The 20,224-nt window shown below is 38.8% G+C and overlaps 1 protein-coding gene across 3 annotated transcripts in view; it reads right to left on the bottom strand.

The window, feature by feature from the left end:
• Positions 1 to 20,224, bottom strand: part of PPM1L (protein phosphatase, Mg2+/Mn2+ dependent 1L) — a 244,071-nt gene that overhangs the window by 64,778 nt on the left and 159,069 nt on the right. For all 3 annotated transcript variants that reach the window (XM_045851343.1, XM_045851345.1, XM_045851344.1), the window contains exon 2: positions 6,261 to 6,435. In XM_045851343.1, the coding sequence (XP_045707299.1) occupies positions 6,261 to 6,435 (175 nt within the window). The remainder of the gene's footprint in view (positions 1 to 6,260; positions 6,436 to 20,224) is intronic.

Below are 20,224 nucleotides of genomic sequence, written 5' to 3'. Positions count from 1 at the left end.
CAATAATGGCTCAATTAAATCGTAGATGTAACTTTCAGGTACCACCCATTTAAAAAAGAATAAAATAAGCTCAATAGGAGGTAACCCTCCAGCTACTTTCTAAATTGCTTAGAACACATACCCCCACCCTTTTAAAACACTATTTTTCCAAAAAGTACATTGCAGTACGTGGTGTGTCTTCCCAGCAGATAGCTTTGCTTGGGCTCCTCTCTCAGGAACTTCAAGGGCAGAGCTGCATCAGGGGATCACAAAGCAGAGGCTGCAAATGAATGCTATCCCTTCTTTCTCACCTCCAGGCATTTAAAAATTTTGTAAATGGATCTGCAGGTCCCCAGCTTTAACTGAGGCCCAAATGAACACAATAAACAGCCAGCTGAGTTCTCTCCATCCCTCGCCTGCAGCGTCTGGTTCACGTTCTACTTGTAAGTTCTCTTTTTACATGGCAGGAACATATGCTCATTGGAATGCTATGTGGGTTTCTAGTAAGATCAGAAATAAACATTGGTGGTCTTAGGTTTGACTTTGAGAAGGAGGTCTAAGCTGAAACTCGGACAATTGTCTTGAGGCCAGAAGCAAGACACCACCACTGGCCGGCCAATCCACCCACCACAGATGTACTCAGCTTTTCCCAAACTGCATCTCCCATGCCTTACAGTGCTTGAGTGGGCAGCAAAGAATATCACTCTCAAAGAAATGGGCGTGCTCCCCTCACAAGTCCCTCAAACACAAGGCCTGATAAGCCATACTACTTCATCCTTAACAAGGGAATATGTAGGTTATTTATTCATGCCTAAACTTAAAAATAAATTTAAAACAATTTATTACTCAAAGAAATATGAACAATATACTGGCATAAAAATAAATAATGCAAGGAAAGATTCCCTCTCCTGCTATTTCAACCCTTCAACTTTTGCCCACTATAACAAATAATGAGTATTTAGGTTAATGATGTGCTCTGAGATAGTGTAAAATGCTATTTTGATCACTTCTTAAATCTTGCCACTTCTCTCCCCTTGGAAATTTCTGTCTAAGCCCAATCTATTAAAATGTGTATACATGTGGACTCCAATTACAATAAAAATATTAATAGATCAAATGTAAACCATATCTTCTTACTCTAGATTTTGTTAGGCCTTAATAAATGTTAGTAAAAATCCCTAATCTATCTGAATGATGATCCATGAATGACGACTCGGCACCTCTCCTTCCAAAATCCAGTTTTGCCTGGCTCCCCATCCCACCGGTAAAAGTACGCCTGGGCATCTTCATGTGCGGATGCTAGGAAGGCTGAGTGACGGTCTTTGAACCGAATATTATGTAAATTATATGGGCTGTGTGAGGGGACAGGAGATGGGCGATAGAGAAAGCGGAGAGTTCAAGAAGACGCTGCATGCTACCTTGCAGCAGCTATGGCTCCCTGCGTTTTCCATTGCCAAGAGACCAGAATCAGAGTTTTAGAAATGGGAGACATCTATGAGAGCGTGTTCATTCCTCTGACTTACAGGAAAATGAAATCTACGGAGATTTAGTGACTTACTCAAGGTCATATATCTGGTTGGAGCAGGGCTGGGAATAGAATCTGGGTCTTTTGGTTCCAAGACCTCTTTCAATCATTCCACAAAACATCTTTATTCCTGTAATAATCAGGATTTAAAAATAAATTATTTGGGTGAAAATCTTTCTAAAATGGTTTACGCAATTCCAATTTTCACATATAGAGTATAATTAACATTATTGAACCTTTTCTTTTGTGATTCAAGGTCATCATTATGAAAATTAATGATGTCAACTCTATGCATACTGCAGTCTGTGAATGCTTATTTGACTTAGAGTGTAGCACCACGTTGGGAATATGATAACTGTTTTTTACAGATTTCTATGAATTTATTCATTGCTCTTATTCCTTGCTGCTCTCAGTATCACCCCCTTCCCTTTCTTTCCAATTCTAATTCTGAACTGATGCTTTCTAAAGTCTGTTCTCCAGAGTGATATGAAATGCAGACAAATGCATACCATATTCATTGCAGCATAATTCATAATAACAAAAATGAAAACCATAAATGTTCAACATAGGAGAATGTTTAGTGAGTAGTACTTTCAAAATACAGAATATCATGTAGCCATTAAAATTACTGTTGTGTGAAGAGGTTTTAATAAAATGAGGAAGCACTTATGTGATGGTGCTAAGTGAAAAAAGTAGGATATAACACTGCTAGGTATCAATAGCATTTCAAATATGCTTAGAGTGAGGGAAACATACCAAATGTTTACAATGGTAGGGTTACTGATGGTTATTATTCTCTTATTACACCATTCTACTTATTTCTATTTGTTTCTGTAATAAAAGTGTAACACTTAATGTCAGAACAAGAATTTTCATTTACTTATCTTTAGAGAGGGGAAGGGAGGAAGAGAGAGAAAGAGATATATCAATGTGTGGTTGCCTCTCATGTAGCCCCCACTGGGGACCTGGCCTGAAACCCAGGCGTGGGCCCTGACTGGGAATCAAACCAGCGACCCTTTGGTTTGCAGCCCATGCTCAATCCACTGAGCTATGCCAGCCAAGCTAGAACAAGAATTTTTTAAAATATCACATTGGAAAATATAACCTAACTGGTAAGAACTATAGGAAATGAAAAATATATAGATGCTAAGTGAAATTCCAAAGCTTCTGTGACACTGTAGGCTTACATGTGGCTTTTACTTCCTTCTCATTTCTTTGCTGAATGTCAGGTTGCAGGATAGTTGAATTGTGGAAAAGTATATAAAATGTTAAAATATGTATGTATTTAATGGGGAAAAGAGGAAGCTGAGAGGGGAAGACAGAGAAGAGAGAGGCGGGACAAAAGGTTCTGACCCAATGCTTTTAGACAGATATCTAAGGGTTTTTCACTGATTGGTTTTGAGATGCTTAGAAGCCACAGACAGTGGTAACTGTCCTAAAGTCACAAGGCTGATTTATCAGTGGATAGGCATTAAGGATAAATTAACCTCCTACAGACAAGGAGATCTTCTAATTAACAATTAACTACTTCCTAAAACTGGGAGAGCTAGATTAAGAATATGAGGAAGTAAAAAATTGGGAGAGCATGGAAAGAAGCTAAGCAGTTGAAGGAAATAAATGTCTTAGAAGAAGATGTTTAGATCTGAAGGTATTAGATACTATTGCTACTTTCTTATTCTATTTCCTGATTCTTTTGTATTACAGTAAACTATTTTTCTAATAGCAATAAATTTTCTTATTTTCTCCTTGCTCTTTGAATGAGATCCTTAATTTATAGGCAATGCAGGAGAAGGCAGTTTTGCTTTTACAACATACAGTGACATTCACTGACTCATGCGTCCACAGCCCCCTCCAAGTGTGTCACCCAATGCAGAAATGACCAAGGGCAGAGTGAGCCCAGAGTGGCTGATTTAACAATAGATGTTGCTTGACTTCTCAAAGCTTTTAAAGATCATTTTTAAAAATTTGCCTCTGCCACCCCAAACATTACATACCAAGAAAGAAACTCTGACTATTTTAAACTGGTCTGAGGGACAGACGAGAAGCAAATCTGCTCTCACTCAGCATTAGTGCACATGTAATATGATTTGTAAGGACTTCCTCAAATATATACAGTGGGATCTCGAGAAGCAATTTGTCTATAAAGAGAATCTCCTTTGTTTGTAGCCTGAGAGATGCGTGACTGATCATACAGATATCAGCATGAGGGGGATATCCAGTAGAGGATCAAGACCCGAAATTTTGTTAGACAACTGAGATGTTTTTTTCCATGATCAATTTGGTCAAGAACCAATTCATTCGAGAACCAAGATGTTTCAGAACCGAGGTTTGACTGCACTTTATCGTAATAACCTTGTGAGATATTATTAGCCCAAATTCATGGATGAAGAAACAGAGGCTCTAAGACATTAATTTGCTAAAGATCACTGTTAAGCTAAGAGAAAAAGCCTGGAATTTAGATTCTCTGACTCTCAGTCCTATAGTGACTTCCACTGTTTCATGCTGCAGAGTTTATTGATACACTGATTCTGTGCCAAAGCATTGGCTCCCAAAGGCCACGTACACATGTACCTCTGCGTATTAGGAGGTGCTCAACAACACTACAGGTGAGTGGAAAATTATCCCAAAGAAGGAAAATCTGTGTGGCGAGAGGTGGCAGCTGGTGTTCCTTTCCTCATTGGTGTCTACGTGGGCCTTTCATCCCACAGACTGCATCTGTCATCTTCACAAACCCACCTTCGTCATTGATCTTCAGGGTTTAAACTAATGCCCTCGCCTGGAGAATTCCATCAAAAACTTGAGCCACTTTCACTATTGATTTACTCCACACGCCCCTGGCTTAACTAATAGCTTGTGAATATCATAGAGTATATGTATGCCCAAAATTCATCAGAAATTTTTATCCTGAAATCAGGCATGGGTGTTTTAGCTCCCCAGCGAGACTTTAAACAAGATCTGTGTTTTCACCCTGGCTGATGTAGCTCAGTGGATTGAGTGCGGGCTGCGAACCAAAGTGTTGCAGGTTCGATTCCCAGTCAGGGTACATGCCTGGGTTGCAGGCTGTGACCCCCAGCAACCGCACATTGATGTTTCTCTCTATCTCCCTCCCTTCCCTCTCTAAAAAAAAAAAATCTGTCTTTTCAACGTCTCAGATTCCTCCCTGCCTTTTCAGTACTCTTCCCTCTTTCTTCCAACTGCCTACTGTATCACTATGCATTTAACAAGTGCCGACTGAGTGATTGAGAACCCCCATAAGTGCAGTGACAGCCAACTCGATTTGTAATAGAAGGTTGGAGTCCCAGCTCCACAACAAAGTAACTATGTTACTGCAGGCAAGTCTGTGGTCTCAGTTTTCTCTTCATAAAATGGTTTTGGGGGCAGGAAGTAAGTGAAACACATGAGTTCTGTGATCTCTGATATGCTGTAAATATGTAAATATTATTTTGATTAGGCTAGTGGTAGTCTTCCTTTACTTCCCTTCATCAGGGATGAGAGGAGAGTGGAATGAGAATTCCAAAGACAGAAATCTTAAAAACAAGGCAAATGCAGAAACCACGTAACTAACCACCTGGCAGGAGGAAGAAAGGCAATGTGTCTGGAAAGTTAATCAAGTCAAAGAGAATCAGAGAAAGCAGAGGTGTCCCGGGCAAGGCCAGAAATGCGGGTCCTGTCTGACAGGGATGCAAAGGCATCAGATGGTAGAATGTAAATGGAGACAGTTTAATAACTTAAAAAATTATGTTAGTGGTTGGGCATATGTAGCTTAATGTCTGTTTTTTAATTTGCTCTTCTGTCTGCTATTTGAGCTTGAAATCAAATGTTAAAAGCATCACCATTGAGACTGTTTAGATCAGGAGAAAGAAAATAAGATGCATGCTAACAGCTTCCTTGTAAGAATAAAAACAGAAGATCCTAGTATGAAAATAGGGATTGATACTATCAATATTTGACCATTAAAAACCTATTTTCCTGTACCTTTTTCTCCATTTTGTTGGGTTGAGGGAAGTATGGCAATTTTAATCAGGATATTTATCCTAACTTCAATTTCATTTAAGATTTTAATAATTCCAATATTAATTTTGGAATTTAATATTGCACTGGTTTCATTAAAACTGGGTTTAAGCTGACAGACCATGTGACAGATAAAAAATGGTTTTATAAGGAGGTCTGTCTATACCCTTGGATAGGATGAACTTGTGGGAGGCAGTGAACCCAAGTATCTGGTGTGGTATTAGGGGCTAGGGTTTAAATGAAGAGCTAAAGAAAAAGAAAATTAAGTTCAGCCTGAAACTTTAAGAAGAAAAATGGCACCTCTTTAGAAAAGAAATTCTCTGAAATTAAAGAATAACAATAAGCAAATAACAATTTGCTTATTTTGCTCTGAAGCAAATAACAATTCTTGGATTATCGGTTGTAAAAGTTTTCAGCTGGTATCCAAAATTGAAGTGACACTTTAAAAGATTAAATCAGTTAAGAGTACATGATTGAAAAAAGGCCAGAAAGTTCTATTTTAAAAAGAGCAAACATTTAAAAGGAATTTGATATTTAAGAGACATTTTTAAGGATCTCCTAATGAAATCTTTGATACTAAAACTGCAGAGAAGAAATGCACTGTTAATCCATGATAAATAACTTTGAGTGAGGTTTGCCCTTCATCTTCCACCTCAGAGAAGGACTTATGTTTAACTAGTCTATAAAGAAATCTCTTCAGGGAGAAAAAATTGTGCGACTAAGTGTATATCAAAGACAAACATACCTGCTTCATCATAAGACACAGTCAATTTTTCCAGCATCTCTCGGTCAATTGATAGGATCTGCTGTTCGAGGATTGTCTGGTAAGACAATACACTGTTTTCTTTGTCTTTCTCGTAGTCCTGCAGATGCTGTTTGAGGGCCTCGGGGAGCCGAGATTTTACATATTCAGCCGCAGTCTGCAAATACAACAGGTAGAGAGCCCATTAGTGTGTCTCCTCTGAGGCTTTTCACTTCACCGCAGGTGCGCAGGTGTGCAGATGCTGCACCAAAAACTCAAAGCACCGGGGAGCCAACCCTTTGGACAAGCACATCCCTGTCATTGCCATTTCTGTCTCCACTGCAACAAATAAGGGGAATCTTCAAATACGCAGAATCACAGACTTCTAAGAGTTTTATACCAGGTAGAAAGGTATAAAAGAAGATGGATTTAGTTTTTCATTCATGGAGTTAGTGCTTGAAGTTTCAACAACTATTCCATTGACCTCTGAAGGCCCCATAATAGTCATGTTACTGGATATAAAACCTATGACTTGCCCTTGTCTAGAAGGCTGAAGCTGGTCATCTCAGCAGCAAGCCTGCCTACACTACTGCATCCATGCTCTGTTTGGTTGTTCTCTACTCATTAATGCTCACACAGGAACTCTCACCGAAGTGAAAAGAAAGGAGAGCCCTCTGCATGACCTGATAATGGAATAATGGGATAAATGGAAAAAGAAAGTATCTAAGACAATATCCTTTAACCAGAAACAAAGAGCTGCTTATTGCCTAAATGTCTCAGCTTTTATATATACATTATTTTTAACTTGTTTTTGTTTTTTTTCCTGCCTCTATAGTATTGCACGATGCACTGCCAACTAGTAACATCGGAAATTACCAGCACTGATTTTCAACCAGGTAAACATGGAAGTAGAAAGAAAGGCATGTATATTTTGACAAAGACCTTACCAAAGATTCTAATGTATTCTTCCAGGGGGCTAGGGAAATAGCATACTCTTCTGCCGTCCAGCTGAGAATCACAGTTAAACAGAATTTTAAGGGATAAGTTAAGTGACAGAGTAGTATGTATGAATCAGGGAAATTGAAATTCTTAAAACATATCTTTTGAAAATGCCAAGAGTGTGGCATCTCCTTGCTGTGCATAGGGTCTGAAATTGATGAAATAAATTAAAGCATACGTATATTGTTTAAAATTATACTCACAACTACTAGAAACCAAAATAAAATAAACTATTAAAAAGAACTGTCTCTGTGGTATGGGCCTAGAATAAAAAAAAAGACACATCTGTATTGTTTAATATATTTTTAATGTTTCTATAATTTAAAAATTATCTTTAAAATGTTTTTTGTAAACTTCATATTTTTTCTTCTAAATGTTGCACAATTTAGGAGGAAAAGAAACTTGCCAGAACAATGACAACTGACTTCCAGGAAAAGTCCACTGGGAAATAGTGGGGAAAGTTGTTTTTCAGTCTTCAGAGTAGCCAAATATAGCACACAGCACTTTTTATATTCAGATTTATATTTATATCCCCTAAAGTCAGTTGCTGATGAAATCACAACTTTAAAATATCACCAAACATTGTTCAATTTATCTGCCAGCCACCTAGTGCAGAACAAATGAAGTTATTCCATAAAATGTAAATGGACTCAGTATATTAGTACAACAAATTTAATTCTAGAGTTTAGTAACAATTTTCTCTTGACACTGGACAATGAAGAGGCACACTGCAGAATAACTATTTTTAAACTCATATTACCTTGCTATTCAGTGTACATCTGTCTTTAATTTTTTTCCCTTGGAAATATCTGTGAGGTACAGGAAATAATTCTATAATGCACATTTTATAAATACTAGTGTACTCTGTATAACTGAAAGCACACCACACTTTTCCTTCCAATTGTGTCCACTGATCTACTTTTCTAAAATTATGATATAGGTCTTTAAATAGAACCTATATTTTTTGTTATATTGAATTTATACTTGGACATTTCATTTCTAAAACAGTATAACTTCATATATAGAGTTCTTTCCATTGGAAAAGATTCTTAGGAGGGACAAAAAGAAATAATTCCAGCAAAATACTAGATTCTTACAAGATTTTTCAAGAAATCACCTTTTACTGTGACGATGCTCTAAATGTATTCAAATGGCAGTTAAAACCTTATGCTCAAGCATGCACCTATGCTTTAAAACCAGGTTGTCATACAAGTACCATATGACCCCACTTGTGTGCAGTGGGATCTAAAAAAAAAAAAAGAACACAAAAACCAAACTCATAGATGCAGAGAACAGATTGCTGATCACCAGAGGCAGAGATGGGGAGAAGGGTGCAAAATGGGTAAAGGTGGTCAAAAGGCACAAACTTCCAATTATAAAATAAATAAGTCCTGAAGATACAATGCACGGTGTGGTGACTATAGTGAATCATAAATACTGTATTGTATAGTTAAAAGTTGCTAAGTGAGCAGATATCTAAAGTTCTCATCACACACACACACACACACACAATGTGACTGTGTGTGGTGATAGATGTTAACTAGACTTACCGTGGTGATCCTTCTGCTGTTTGTACAAATCTCAAATCATTATATTGTGCACCTCAAACTAATATAATGTCAATTATATCTCAATTAAAAAAACAGGCTGACGTATTATTAACTGAGATTGGAATTATTGCACAAGTAATGTATAATACAAAGAGCATTTTAAAATTTCAAATTCCGCTGAAATTCAAAAATGAAGTGAGAGACAAAATTAAAATCTAGGACTATTTACCCATTTTTAATTAATAAGAGCTATTGGAAGTTTAAATCCTTAATTGCATATTCTTATAACCTAATTATTCTGGAAACAGTAATACACGGTGGGGCAAAAGTAGGTTTGCAGTTGTGAGTATGTGAAACACAGAGTTACTCTTGTATTACCTATTAATTATTGCATCATTTCCCATAGAACAATTGTAAACCTCCTTTTGCCATCCACACCTGCATTGTTACCTTTATCAGAATCTTGCATTTGTGCAGTACTTCATACTTCTCCGAGCAATGCATGTTGTTACCATTCTGTATCTTCACAACAACTTTCAGTGAAAGCAGCCAAATTATTGGTTTTGGCCAGTCCTTCACATCCTTCAAAGTTGGGCTCAAATGCTACACACTCTTTTAGTAAACCCACCTAAGGACCACGGATGAACTTACAGGTATTTATATAGGTATCTGTGTAGGTATAGGTATTTTAGCTCCCCAGTTTGGCTGAAGTAAGGACTGTATCTTACAGAATTTGCATGCATTTATGTTATCCATGCCAACTTCAGCCTGGAAGAGAGGAAAGGCCTGGAGTAAACCCTGTAAAGAGGACTCAGTGGACGAAAAGGATGAATGGTAAGAAGCAGAATGACTAAGGATCTAAATTCTGGGAACCTAGTTGGCAGAATGCTGACACTGGTCATTACGCTACAGAAGCTATTTACTGTTTGTTAAAAAAAATGGCTACCTGGAGTGCAAAGTGTAATTTAAAAGCTGCTAACTGTTTCACAATTCATCTTTAAAAGAAAACCCGTCAGCCATCCAATTCCAATTTATCGAGTGTCTGCTGAGTACGGCGCATTCGACTTGACACTGTTGGAAGAGCAAGCCTTTGCCGCAAAGGAACCTGCGATTTTAATGTGCAAACAACACACACGTGAAGTACTGGAAAAACACATTTCCCAACGCGATACAAAAACAGGCATGAATCTTGAAATGAATTAAGATATCTGTTTAACGTAAGAGCTCTGTTCAGTGCTGGCCATCCTCTAGGGAGACAAATTGATAAGGGATGAGAGAAAGAATCAGGAAATCATTCTAGTGTAGTTTAAAATCAGTTTTGAGGTAAGGGGCATTTACTGAAGGAAAGAAATGCAATCTAGAAAATAATGACTATGAGTTCACAGGGAGAAATAATAAGAAATGAAGTTGGTAGGAGAAAGCTGGCAGTTGAAGGTTTACCTCCCTGTTAAACAGGGAGTTTTGACTTGTAGCAGTAGCAGGAAACTGAAAAATGTTAAGGAATAAAGTAAATGATCAAATATTGTCTGAGGAAAAATGTGCTTTGAGTGGAGTCTGAAATGCACTGAAAAAAATTCAGAAGAGGGAGTGGGTGAGGGGATTGGATGAAAGAAGGTGAAGGGATTAGCTAAAGAACATAGATGCCTAGCCCATAGACACAGACCACACTGCGGTGAAGGCCGGGGGAGCGGGTGGGGGCTGGCTGGAGGTAGGCAAAGGCGGTGGTGGGGTGATAGGGGACATCTGTAATAGTGTCAACAATAAAATTTTTGTAAGATTTTATTTATTTACTTTTAGAGAGAAGGGAAGGGAAGGACAAAGTAAGGGAGAGAAATATCAATGTGTGGTTGCCTCTCATGCACCCCTACTGGGGACCTGGCTTGCAACCCAGGCATGTGCCTTGAGTGGGATTTGAACCAGCAACCCTTTGGTTTGCAGCCTATGCTCAATCCACTGAGCTACACCAGCCAGGGTAAAAAAATATTTTTAAAAGATAAAATGCACTGAAATAGAATGAGATTAAAACAAGGAGACAAGTACCAAATCTGAAGGAAAAGAAAACTGGTCTTCTACACTGTGACTATAAATCAAATAATCCTAGACAGAAAATGAAAAAAAAAAGTGACAAAAACCTTAAAATAGTTACATCTTTTACCTAGCAAATGTCTTTCTAGGAATCTATTTTTAAGAAAAAGTCAAAGATAAGCATCAAAGACTTGTGTGCAAACATGTCTGGACACTGGCTGATTAAATTCTGAGATGCCCACGCAATGGAAAACAATGCTGCTATTAAAGGCATGTTATGGTATGTCAACTATACTTTAAAAATAAAATTTAAAAACTCATCAGTAAAAATAATCCTATTATGAAAAAGTGCTAACTTACGTGGGAAAATGTTCATAACAAAACACATATGTTCAAAACAAAACAGTTTCTATACTACATGTATGAGGAATCATATTAATATGTACCACTAGTTATCTCAGAATAGTAAAAGTTTGAGTGATATAAATTTTTCCTCTGTGTAGTTTTCAGTGTACTTAAATTTTCCTAAAAGAAACATAATAGAAAAGTGATTGACCACTGACTAGATGATGGAGCACTGTGCTGAATGCTTTACATGTATCATTTATGTGATCCTCACAACTGCCCCACAGGACTACCCCAGTGAGGAAACAGACTCAGAGAGGTTGAACAACTTAGCCTTCGTTATTCAGTGAGTGGTGGAGCAGGACATACCAATTGCTTTTGAGCCAGAAAAGAAAAAAATTAAAGTTTTACAAAGAAGGTGTTGCCTACTATGGACATTCCTTTGTAAGGTAAAGCAGCTGGAGAAGAGAAGAAAGATCCCAGGAGCCAAGATTTGTGACACATGGGGAAAAATACGTAGAATGGCTTCAATGGTGCAAAACTAGAAACTAAAGCTGATGGAAAGTAGTGAGAAAACTGAATAAAGTGAAATAATATATTAAATTTACCTTTCAATATTTAACTGTAAGCCTGAAAACTACCCACCTCTTCGTATTTTATGAACTATCCACTCCTCCCCTCAAGAAAAGAATACCTTTCAGAGGAAAAGGTATTAGACTTATTTAATAAAACTCCAAAGAAATAAATACCAGAGTAATGATTTTGGTTATAAGTTCCAAAGAGGCAAAAGCTATTTTCAAGAAAAGATATTGAATTAAATTGTAATAAGTGCCCCCATTAGCAAAAGATCACAAGTAAATTAGCCTGATGTTAGAAACATTTTTAGTATGTATTTTTCTCTGGTAATTTGTAAAGGTCAAGTTACTATTCATTTTGAACTTTAACAGACTTAAAAACAGGCTTCTGATACCCTTAACTATGAAAACATGCCTTACGATTTTTATTTAATACTGCGTATGTCATAGTTATGGGAGTCTTTAATTTTTCTCTCCACTCCTTTTTAAATCAAATGTTGTATTTTACTACCAATTTTTACTACTTCGTCTACAGTATGCAATTTTATATTTTTATTTTATTTTTTATTTTATTTATTTATATTTTAAAATTTTAGGTATAATATTCAAAAGAAAGAAAGTTCCCCTACATTTGATAAGTTCTTACTTAAAAGGCATTTGGAAAACCAAGGACTGGAGTCCATCGGTACCTGTGCAACGACTCTCACAAACGTTGCTGCTGCTGTGAAGACCCAGTTTCAAAGCGACGTTGAAAACCCGGCAGAGGATGGTCTGAGAACACAAACCTGGGAAACGTATCTGAAGAAGAAATACCCACTTTTGCCTCAAGGATGGTCTGCCAAAGTGTGCTTTGCCAAGAAAGAAGAAAAGTTTCATAATCTTAATACCTTTCAAATTCTCTGATTTTACGAACTACCCATTCCCTTCCCTTTATTTAACACGCACACACACGATTTTAATTGGCTGAGAGAACGCTGCAAACGCCTTTGGAAGGAATGGGACAAATAATCGACGGCAGTGCCTTTCTGTTTAGATTTACCCCACATACCTGCCTGACTGCTTCCTCTATGTGTTGATTGTGAACTGGGCACAGGCTTCTAAAACTGGATGGAAAGGAGACTACAGCAAAGGGACGATTTAAGGGTCAAGTTAACGCGGTTCTCACCCACGATAAGGCGCTAAATCTGGCTGGCCGGGGATCTGACCAGTGCCCCTCGGGGTGAGAAGCAGCTCTGGCACTGAGAAAGACAAAGAACGGACATAAGGCGGGTAATCAATCCGCAAACACTGGGCAGGAAAATAGCTGAATTTTTGGAAATGGTAATTCAGGAGCTATCGCTAGGTATTTACAAGATAAAGGAGAGATCATAAAGCAGATCCTTCCAATTCCATCCACACGGGGATAGAAGAGAGAAGGGAGTAATAATACTTTTGTTGCAGGCAAGGTTTCCCTGCCCTTGAAAGAACTGAATGTGCATGGGCTGACTTGGCAGCAGCCAGCACGCAGACTACAGGGTAATTCACTTAGGTCCACCTTAAAACCCCTCTTTCTGCTGGTAACATTATTAACTTAGGACAACTGCTCTCAGCTTCGGGCACTTTTAAACAGTCACAGTGAGTGGCCTTGCCCACCAGGGAGAGGACATAATAAGGCAAGAGAGTTGTTCTTCTCACACCTGCCAAGAGTGTCATTTTTGTTTTTTGCCATTTTTAATCTCTGCCACTTCTAATCTGGAGGGGGTCATGTACATAAGAAAAGCATCTTTGAGAAGACCATCTTGTATTCCCAAATTCATAACTCTGCCCCAAGAAGGCACATTTGATTCCTTCTAGAGAGATGACATCAGGAAAAAGTCCTGGGCTTACCCCTGAAATATGTAAGTGAAATAAAATGCTTACTATGGAGATTTAAGATTGCTCTGGAGAATCAAAGGTGTGGACATGCAAATGCTAGTCGTGTAACAGAAAGACCACCGCTGAGGGCCTAACACTCAGCATGGGTGGGGCTTGAAATCATATAACCTACTTACTATAAAGACCGAAGATTTTATTTAGTTTAGACATTAAGGTGATGACTGTTACAGGTCATTCCCGACAATTCCTCTGCAATTTCCCAAATGACAAACCTGTAATCACTTTATCAGTCGTCTCAGCCACTTTTAATCCGAGGCCGTTTCACTTGGTGGTGCCGCACACACACACACACACACACACACACACACACACACACGACAGCGTGAGACGGAACTGCAACTCCACGTCCTGAAAGGATGACAGCTTCCCTGCCCGCAGACAGTGGCTTTTTTACTTAATAACTTAAATTACCTCCCTTTTCTAAATCCCTGCTCTCTGATTGTAGTAAGACATTGAATACGGTGTGGTTTAGTCACGTGGTCATTTTCCTAATCTTAATATTTTGGTCAAATCTACATTGAAACCCTAAAGGATTAAAAAATGTGTCTGTATACAGTCAGAAGGAAAGTTACGATTACTTCTCTACTGCCGAAGTGATGCTTACAGGATTCTTTGCCGCCCAGTTGCCACACACATTACAGAGTCTCACATTCCTTCTTTTAACTTCTTTTTTAAAGCACACACACCTCTCAGATCTCCTGGTATGGTGAAACAGAAACAGCCCAGCAGACGTCTTCATAAATCCGATGAGAGAACAAGCAGCCTGCAACCCCAGCTGTCCTGTTAAATTTTTGTGATAGGTGAGTTCCTATCTTTTCAGCAGTTATAGAAAGAAGTAAGAAATTGTTTCACATTCTACACACTTGAGATGTAACAGAAGAAAAATGTTGGGTAATGTTTACAGAGAGAAAATGGTTCCTATTTCAAAGATAATTACAGCAATTGATGACATTCCCTTTCATTTCTGAATTCCGGGCTATAAAACTTAAGGAAAACTTAACTTCTGCAAGTTATATCCAAGGGTGTTCTAGAAAGTCCCACGCAGAATGCTGAGTGAAAATACCCTTAGGGATTCAGAAAGCCAATGGGACCAACAATTATGAATGAATTATAACATACTCCTGAGTTATTAAGCAAAAATGTAGCTACGACAATGGAGCAGTTCCTTAGGAAGGCAGTCAAAGCTTAGTGAGACAAATGTTCCTTGTCTGGCCTTTGGGCCAGAGAACCCCTCTTGGGCCTCACTCGACTTCTGCCCCCCAGCTACAAAATTTGGCTGAACTCGATCAGTGTTTCTCAAGGGTGGGACTTCAACCAACTGCTTCTGAATCACCTGGGATAGGGGAGGGAATGTCTTCTTAAAAATGCAGGATATTGGTCCTGTTGCATTTTTTATAAATTGAGATATTTCAGTTACAACTCTGGAATCTGCATTTTAAACTTGTGCTACATTTTAACAAGCTCACTAAAGAACGAAACCCACCAGTTTCTACCCCTTAGAGCTCCAGTGTTATAAGGTCTAGGCACGTGTATTTTTACAAAGCTTTACAATGAATTCTGATGTACATCCAGACTTGTACCAGACCCTCCACAATAATAGCCTTTCTGCACCCCCCAAGACTGAGTTTGGCAAGTACATATTTTTAATTCTTGTAAAAATCTTGAGTGTATGCAGTGACATTCTCACACAGCCTATACCCTCAGTGCCACAAGCTTTTTTTTTATCATATAAAATTGCCAACCTGCACAGTCTCTGAAAGGCTGAGCCCTCCCTAAAGCAAGCTAACTGACCTTGAGTATTTCAGCACATAAGCACCTGGAACCCTTTTCCGACAGCTTGTGGGCAGTCAAGCAAGTCTTAGCAAGCTGTGTGAGACAGGCCACAAAATGACCTGTGGCAAAGCACCTGGAAAACACAGTGATTTCCTCTTGTCTGTGCCCCGGCAGGGGCAGAACATTGGCTTGACCTCAGCTGGGGACAACCAGTGGAATTTAAAGCCTGGAAAGTCTCAGCAAAACATAGCAGAAAGAAAAGCAAATCAGCATCACCAGCAGTGTTGTATAACTTTGCATACAGATTTTGAAAGGGTATCTTATTTTAGCAAGAGGAAAATGGGATACCTAATTGCATGGAACAGCTATAATTTCAGCAGTGAATGCACCTGCTTGTGTAAATATAAAACAACACATTTTAAAATGTGAATGGGCAAATAGTTCACGGACTTACAGAGAAAAATACATCCTTTCCAAGTCCTGCTTCAACTCTGAAAGGCAACAGCTGGACGAGCAGGGACACACTCATGGGCTACACCCCTTCAATTAATATTCGAGTCTCTACCCTGTGCTGGGCACTGTGCTAGTTGCTAGGAATGAAGGTGGGCAAGAGTAGTCGTGTCTCTGTTCTTATGGTGCTTATGGTCTAGTGGGAGACGAAAATCACCCAAATACTCCCTAAAGTGTATAAAGAGAAGTGCTCTAAGGAAAGAAACGAGGTTCTTTGAGTGGGGGGGGGGAATCTAAACAGCCTGATGGGGAGGAGGGAGGCCTCCCTGAGAGTGAGGCTTCAGCATAGATCCATAATTTGATCTGGAGGTTCACAGGTAAAGGGGAAGGATGAAGGAGGAAGAAAAGGTCAGTACAGGCAGTCAAGAGAGCATTTTTATTGATATGAATTTTCAAAAATGTAGACAAGTGAAAGCCAGGGGTGCATAAAAGCTGCAGTCTACTGGAGGGAAGGCTTCGGCAGGGACTCGTGCTCTGAGGCCTTAGACACCCGCCTCTGGTCGGGTGAGAAACCGAAGGAAGAAAGCAATGTGCACTGTGTTTGCCCGAATAAAACTGATAATAACTTTCTGTCTCGGTGGGGCACAGGGACGGGGGATTTGTTTCTGCACTTTTTTAAAATACGGGTTTATTATAGAGAATCCGAGTTAAGAGCGAGGTGAGGTCCCGAAGCCTTCACTGCCCAGTCTACACCTCGTGTATTCTTCACTCTTTCTCCTTCTCACCCAGTCCTCCCACAGTCGCCCATCTTTGCTCAGCAGAGGCAACTGCTAGAGCCTTGGCCCTCCTTCCACAGTCCTCTCAAGGGCTGAATTTACACCAAGTTTGACCTCTCTGCAGTAACATAAAGCGTCGTAACACGTGTGGGTGCCTTACACTATTCATTTTGTTTTTAAGTCAGAAAATGTGCTTGTTTCTGAAGAGAACTGGGAGGTAAAATAGGGTCAACTTGCCTGGAATCATGTCCCAAACTGTAAAATTCTTGCCCTAAAAGTCAGAGGAATAAAACTAAAATGAGCTTTTCTCTTTTCAGAAATCCATGGGAGTTGCCTCCATAAGGTAAGAAAGAAGTCCAGTGGTCTCCCCATGCTGAAGCCTCCATTACCTTCTTGTGTTAGATGCATGGTCCTCTTCCATGCAGAAAGCTCCCCACAACCAGAAGGGGCGGGGGGGAAGGACTTGATTGTACAGGGTAGCCAGTATTTCCCCCAGGAGAGATTTTATTCAGAAAGGTGAAATCTGGGCAATAGAAAGAGTATTCGCACCTGCAGTGGTTTTCCCACCTACTTGGGAGGAGGGCTGGAGAAGCCCTAGGTGAGGTGGGCTGGTCCAGGCAGGCAGATATTTAACAGCCCTGAAAGGTAGGTATGATTATCAATGGTTGGCAGATGAGCCTCTGCGTACCTCTTATAGTCCTTTACTCCAATAAAATCTACAGTTTCATAAATAGTATTTTTTTAAAGATTTTATTTATTTATTTTTAGAGAGGGTAAAGGAGACAGGGAGAGAAATATCAGCGTGTGGTTGCCTCTCGCACGCCCCCTACTGGGGAATCTGGCCTGCAACTCAGCAAGTGCCCTAGACTGGGAATCAAATCAGTGACCGTTCGGTTCTCAGGCCAGCATTCAATCCACTGAGCCACACCAGCCAGGGCTCATAAATACTTCGTATAGGCAAGTTTTAGTCATCCACAGCTAAGAAAAATAAGATGGTACAATTGAGATGGAGCCAAGAACAAAGTTGAGACACAAAATATATCCCTAAGATTCTTTTTCTTTGTTAGAGATGAATTAAAAACTGAGCTCTCTGGCACCCAAAGCAAAAATAAATAAATAAATAAATAAATAAATAAATAAATAAAAAAATAAAGGCAACCATCTGCATAGGTTAGTGTTCTTAAAACAGAGGATCAAAATCATGTTTATGGCAGACATTAATCAATCAAAGAATTATTTGCCATTAAGCACAGACCCACTCTGAGAATCCCTCTCAACACAGTATTCCAGGAACAACCAATCAATTAGAATTAGCATACAAAATGAAACCTGTTTATGAGCCTTGGCCTAAACCCAGGGTGGCAAACTATGGCCCAAATGCCTGTTTTTTTGTAGATAAAGTTTTATTGGAACACAGTTCCACCCAATTGTTTACATATTATCTGTCCTAAAATATGTACCATATGGCTCATTACAAAAAACGTTTGCTAAACCCTAATCTAGATAGATGGGTGAAAACTAAAGCAAAATATGTATGTGTGCGTGTCTGTGTGTGTTATCAACACTGTTTAGCTCACATTATTTGCCTTCATGCGTTGAGCACTGTGTTAGGTTCCAAGTGTCTACAAATAAGTTGTGTAGTTGTGTTGTTACCTGGAAATAGCTCACAATCTAGCTACAGAAATGGCTGAAGAGGTAGTCACAAAACAATTTGATCAGTTCTAAAACATAAATATGTACAATTTACTATGTGGATCCAACAAAGTGAATTAAAAGCTCTAAAGCCCAAAGAGATTTCTTAAATATTTTGTTTCTTTCCACTTGCCCATATAAACTAAGGAGTCAGAGGGAGCCTTGGAAATTGTAGCCCTGTAGCAATCCTCAGAGGAAACGGGTGAATAGAAATGCAGCCAGACATGATACAGAGTGGCTGCTTTAACTTGATGTAACATTAAAAATGGAAAGGTCATTAGGCACTCTAAAAACAATGGGCAACTGGTGATGCCTCATAAAAAACTAGCTTAAGCAATTTTGGATTCTCCAAACTGTCATTTGTCAGGAACCACATAATCAGGAGAAAATTAACAAGGTTCCAAAGGAGCATGCAAAGTTTGAATTCGGATCCACAGTAGACAGGCAGGAACATAAGACATTCATAATTGTAGTAATCCACAGCTGCTTCAAACTTAGAAGATAATGAATTGCTTCATCAGGGCCGGTGTCTCTGAAACGGCAAGCAAAACCCATCTGCTGTGCAGCAGTGTCTGATCTTTATGCCCTATACCCAGCCAGTCTATGTCCAAGAGAGATCCACCTAAAGACTTATTGTTGCAACAAGCAATTTCCAAATGTCATAAATCAGTATAAAAACAGTCAGTCTAGAAAAAGTATGACCTTTGCTATCTACAATAAGTGATTGCTAATTTCCTTTTATTCCCCAAGACAGTACCTACGATTCTTCTTCAAAACATACTGTGTTGATCTAAGTGCCCTAGGATGAAAGAAGTCACTAAACAAACCAACATGACTCATGAGACACACTCAACAAACCAAGCCTTCTTTTCTAACACAAATCACACATCCACATTCAGGCAATTAAAAAGTGAAGGTTAATAAAATTGTAGAAGACAGGTGGCTGGCCATTTTGCTTTGAATAGCTATTTATAAAGTAAGTAAGTTGCCAGTTCTGTTTGAAATCTTCCCTTCAAGCACTGTACAAAACAAAATTTTATATGTTCCACATTTACGTATAATACTTTAATGGTATCCTTCCCAAGAACTAGGTAAATTTGCAGGATCCTTTCCATTTCTTCAGTTAAGGAGAAAATTAAATTCAGATATATATGTGTGTGTCCTATGTAATTTTTCAAATGAAAGTTCTATAAATGATAGTTCAATTTCGTAATACATCATTTAGCAAGTGCCATCAGGGAATGAAGAGTTGCATATAAGTGAATGTCCCATTTAACTCAACTTTACTACTCTTCGATGATGAAAATTTTTTTTAACTCCTTCTGACGGAAATGTTTCTAATGTAAAACACATACTGTCACAGTTTCTCAGAGAGAATGCACAGAAGAAAATCCAGCATTTCTTTCTTTCTTTCTTTCTTTCTTTTTTGATGGTTTAATGCCATCTTCAGAATACAAAGGGACGGTGGTAACATGCATGCATGTCTCCTGCACATGAAGCTGGTTTCCACTCCAACTCGTCCTGATTCCTGTGACAAGGTCTAGGTTCTCCCTCCATAGGCTGATAATCCTGCCTCTAAGCAGCTACTTTATGCACAATAGTCTATCCTAAAGTCTTGGAAAATGCTTAACCTTCTTACTGGAGAAAGGTATATGGGCTGTGTGATTGTTATTTTCGTGTTAGTCCTTTTTTGTACACTTCCTGGTCCATGATAGTGCTCCAGATGGTTGAAATGAGGAGGAAAAAAGTCTTACGTTCAGGTAAGTGAAGTACAAGTAAAAAATGTAAATACATGAGAAGTAAAAGCATACCTATTTGTTTTGGATGAAACTGGAGAGCATTATGCTAAGTGAAATAAGCCAGGCAGT

Source organism: Phyllostomus hastatus, unplaced genomic scaffold (genome assembly GCF_019186645.2).
Source record: "Phyllostomus hastatus isolate PE091 unplaced genomic scaffold, TTU_PhHast_1.1 phas_contig_86, whole genome shotgun sequence".
NCBI classification, from domain to species: Eukaryota; Metazoa; Chordata; class Mammalia; order Chiroptera; family Phyllostomidae; genus Phyllostomus; species Phyllostomus hastatus.
Note: the sequence above shows the minus strand (reverse complement) of the source record. Positions and strands in the feature narration are given on the sequence as shown.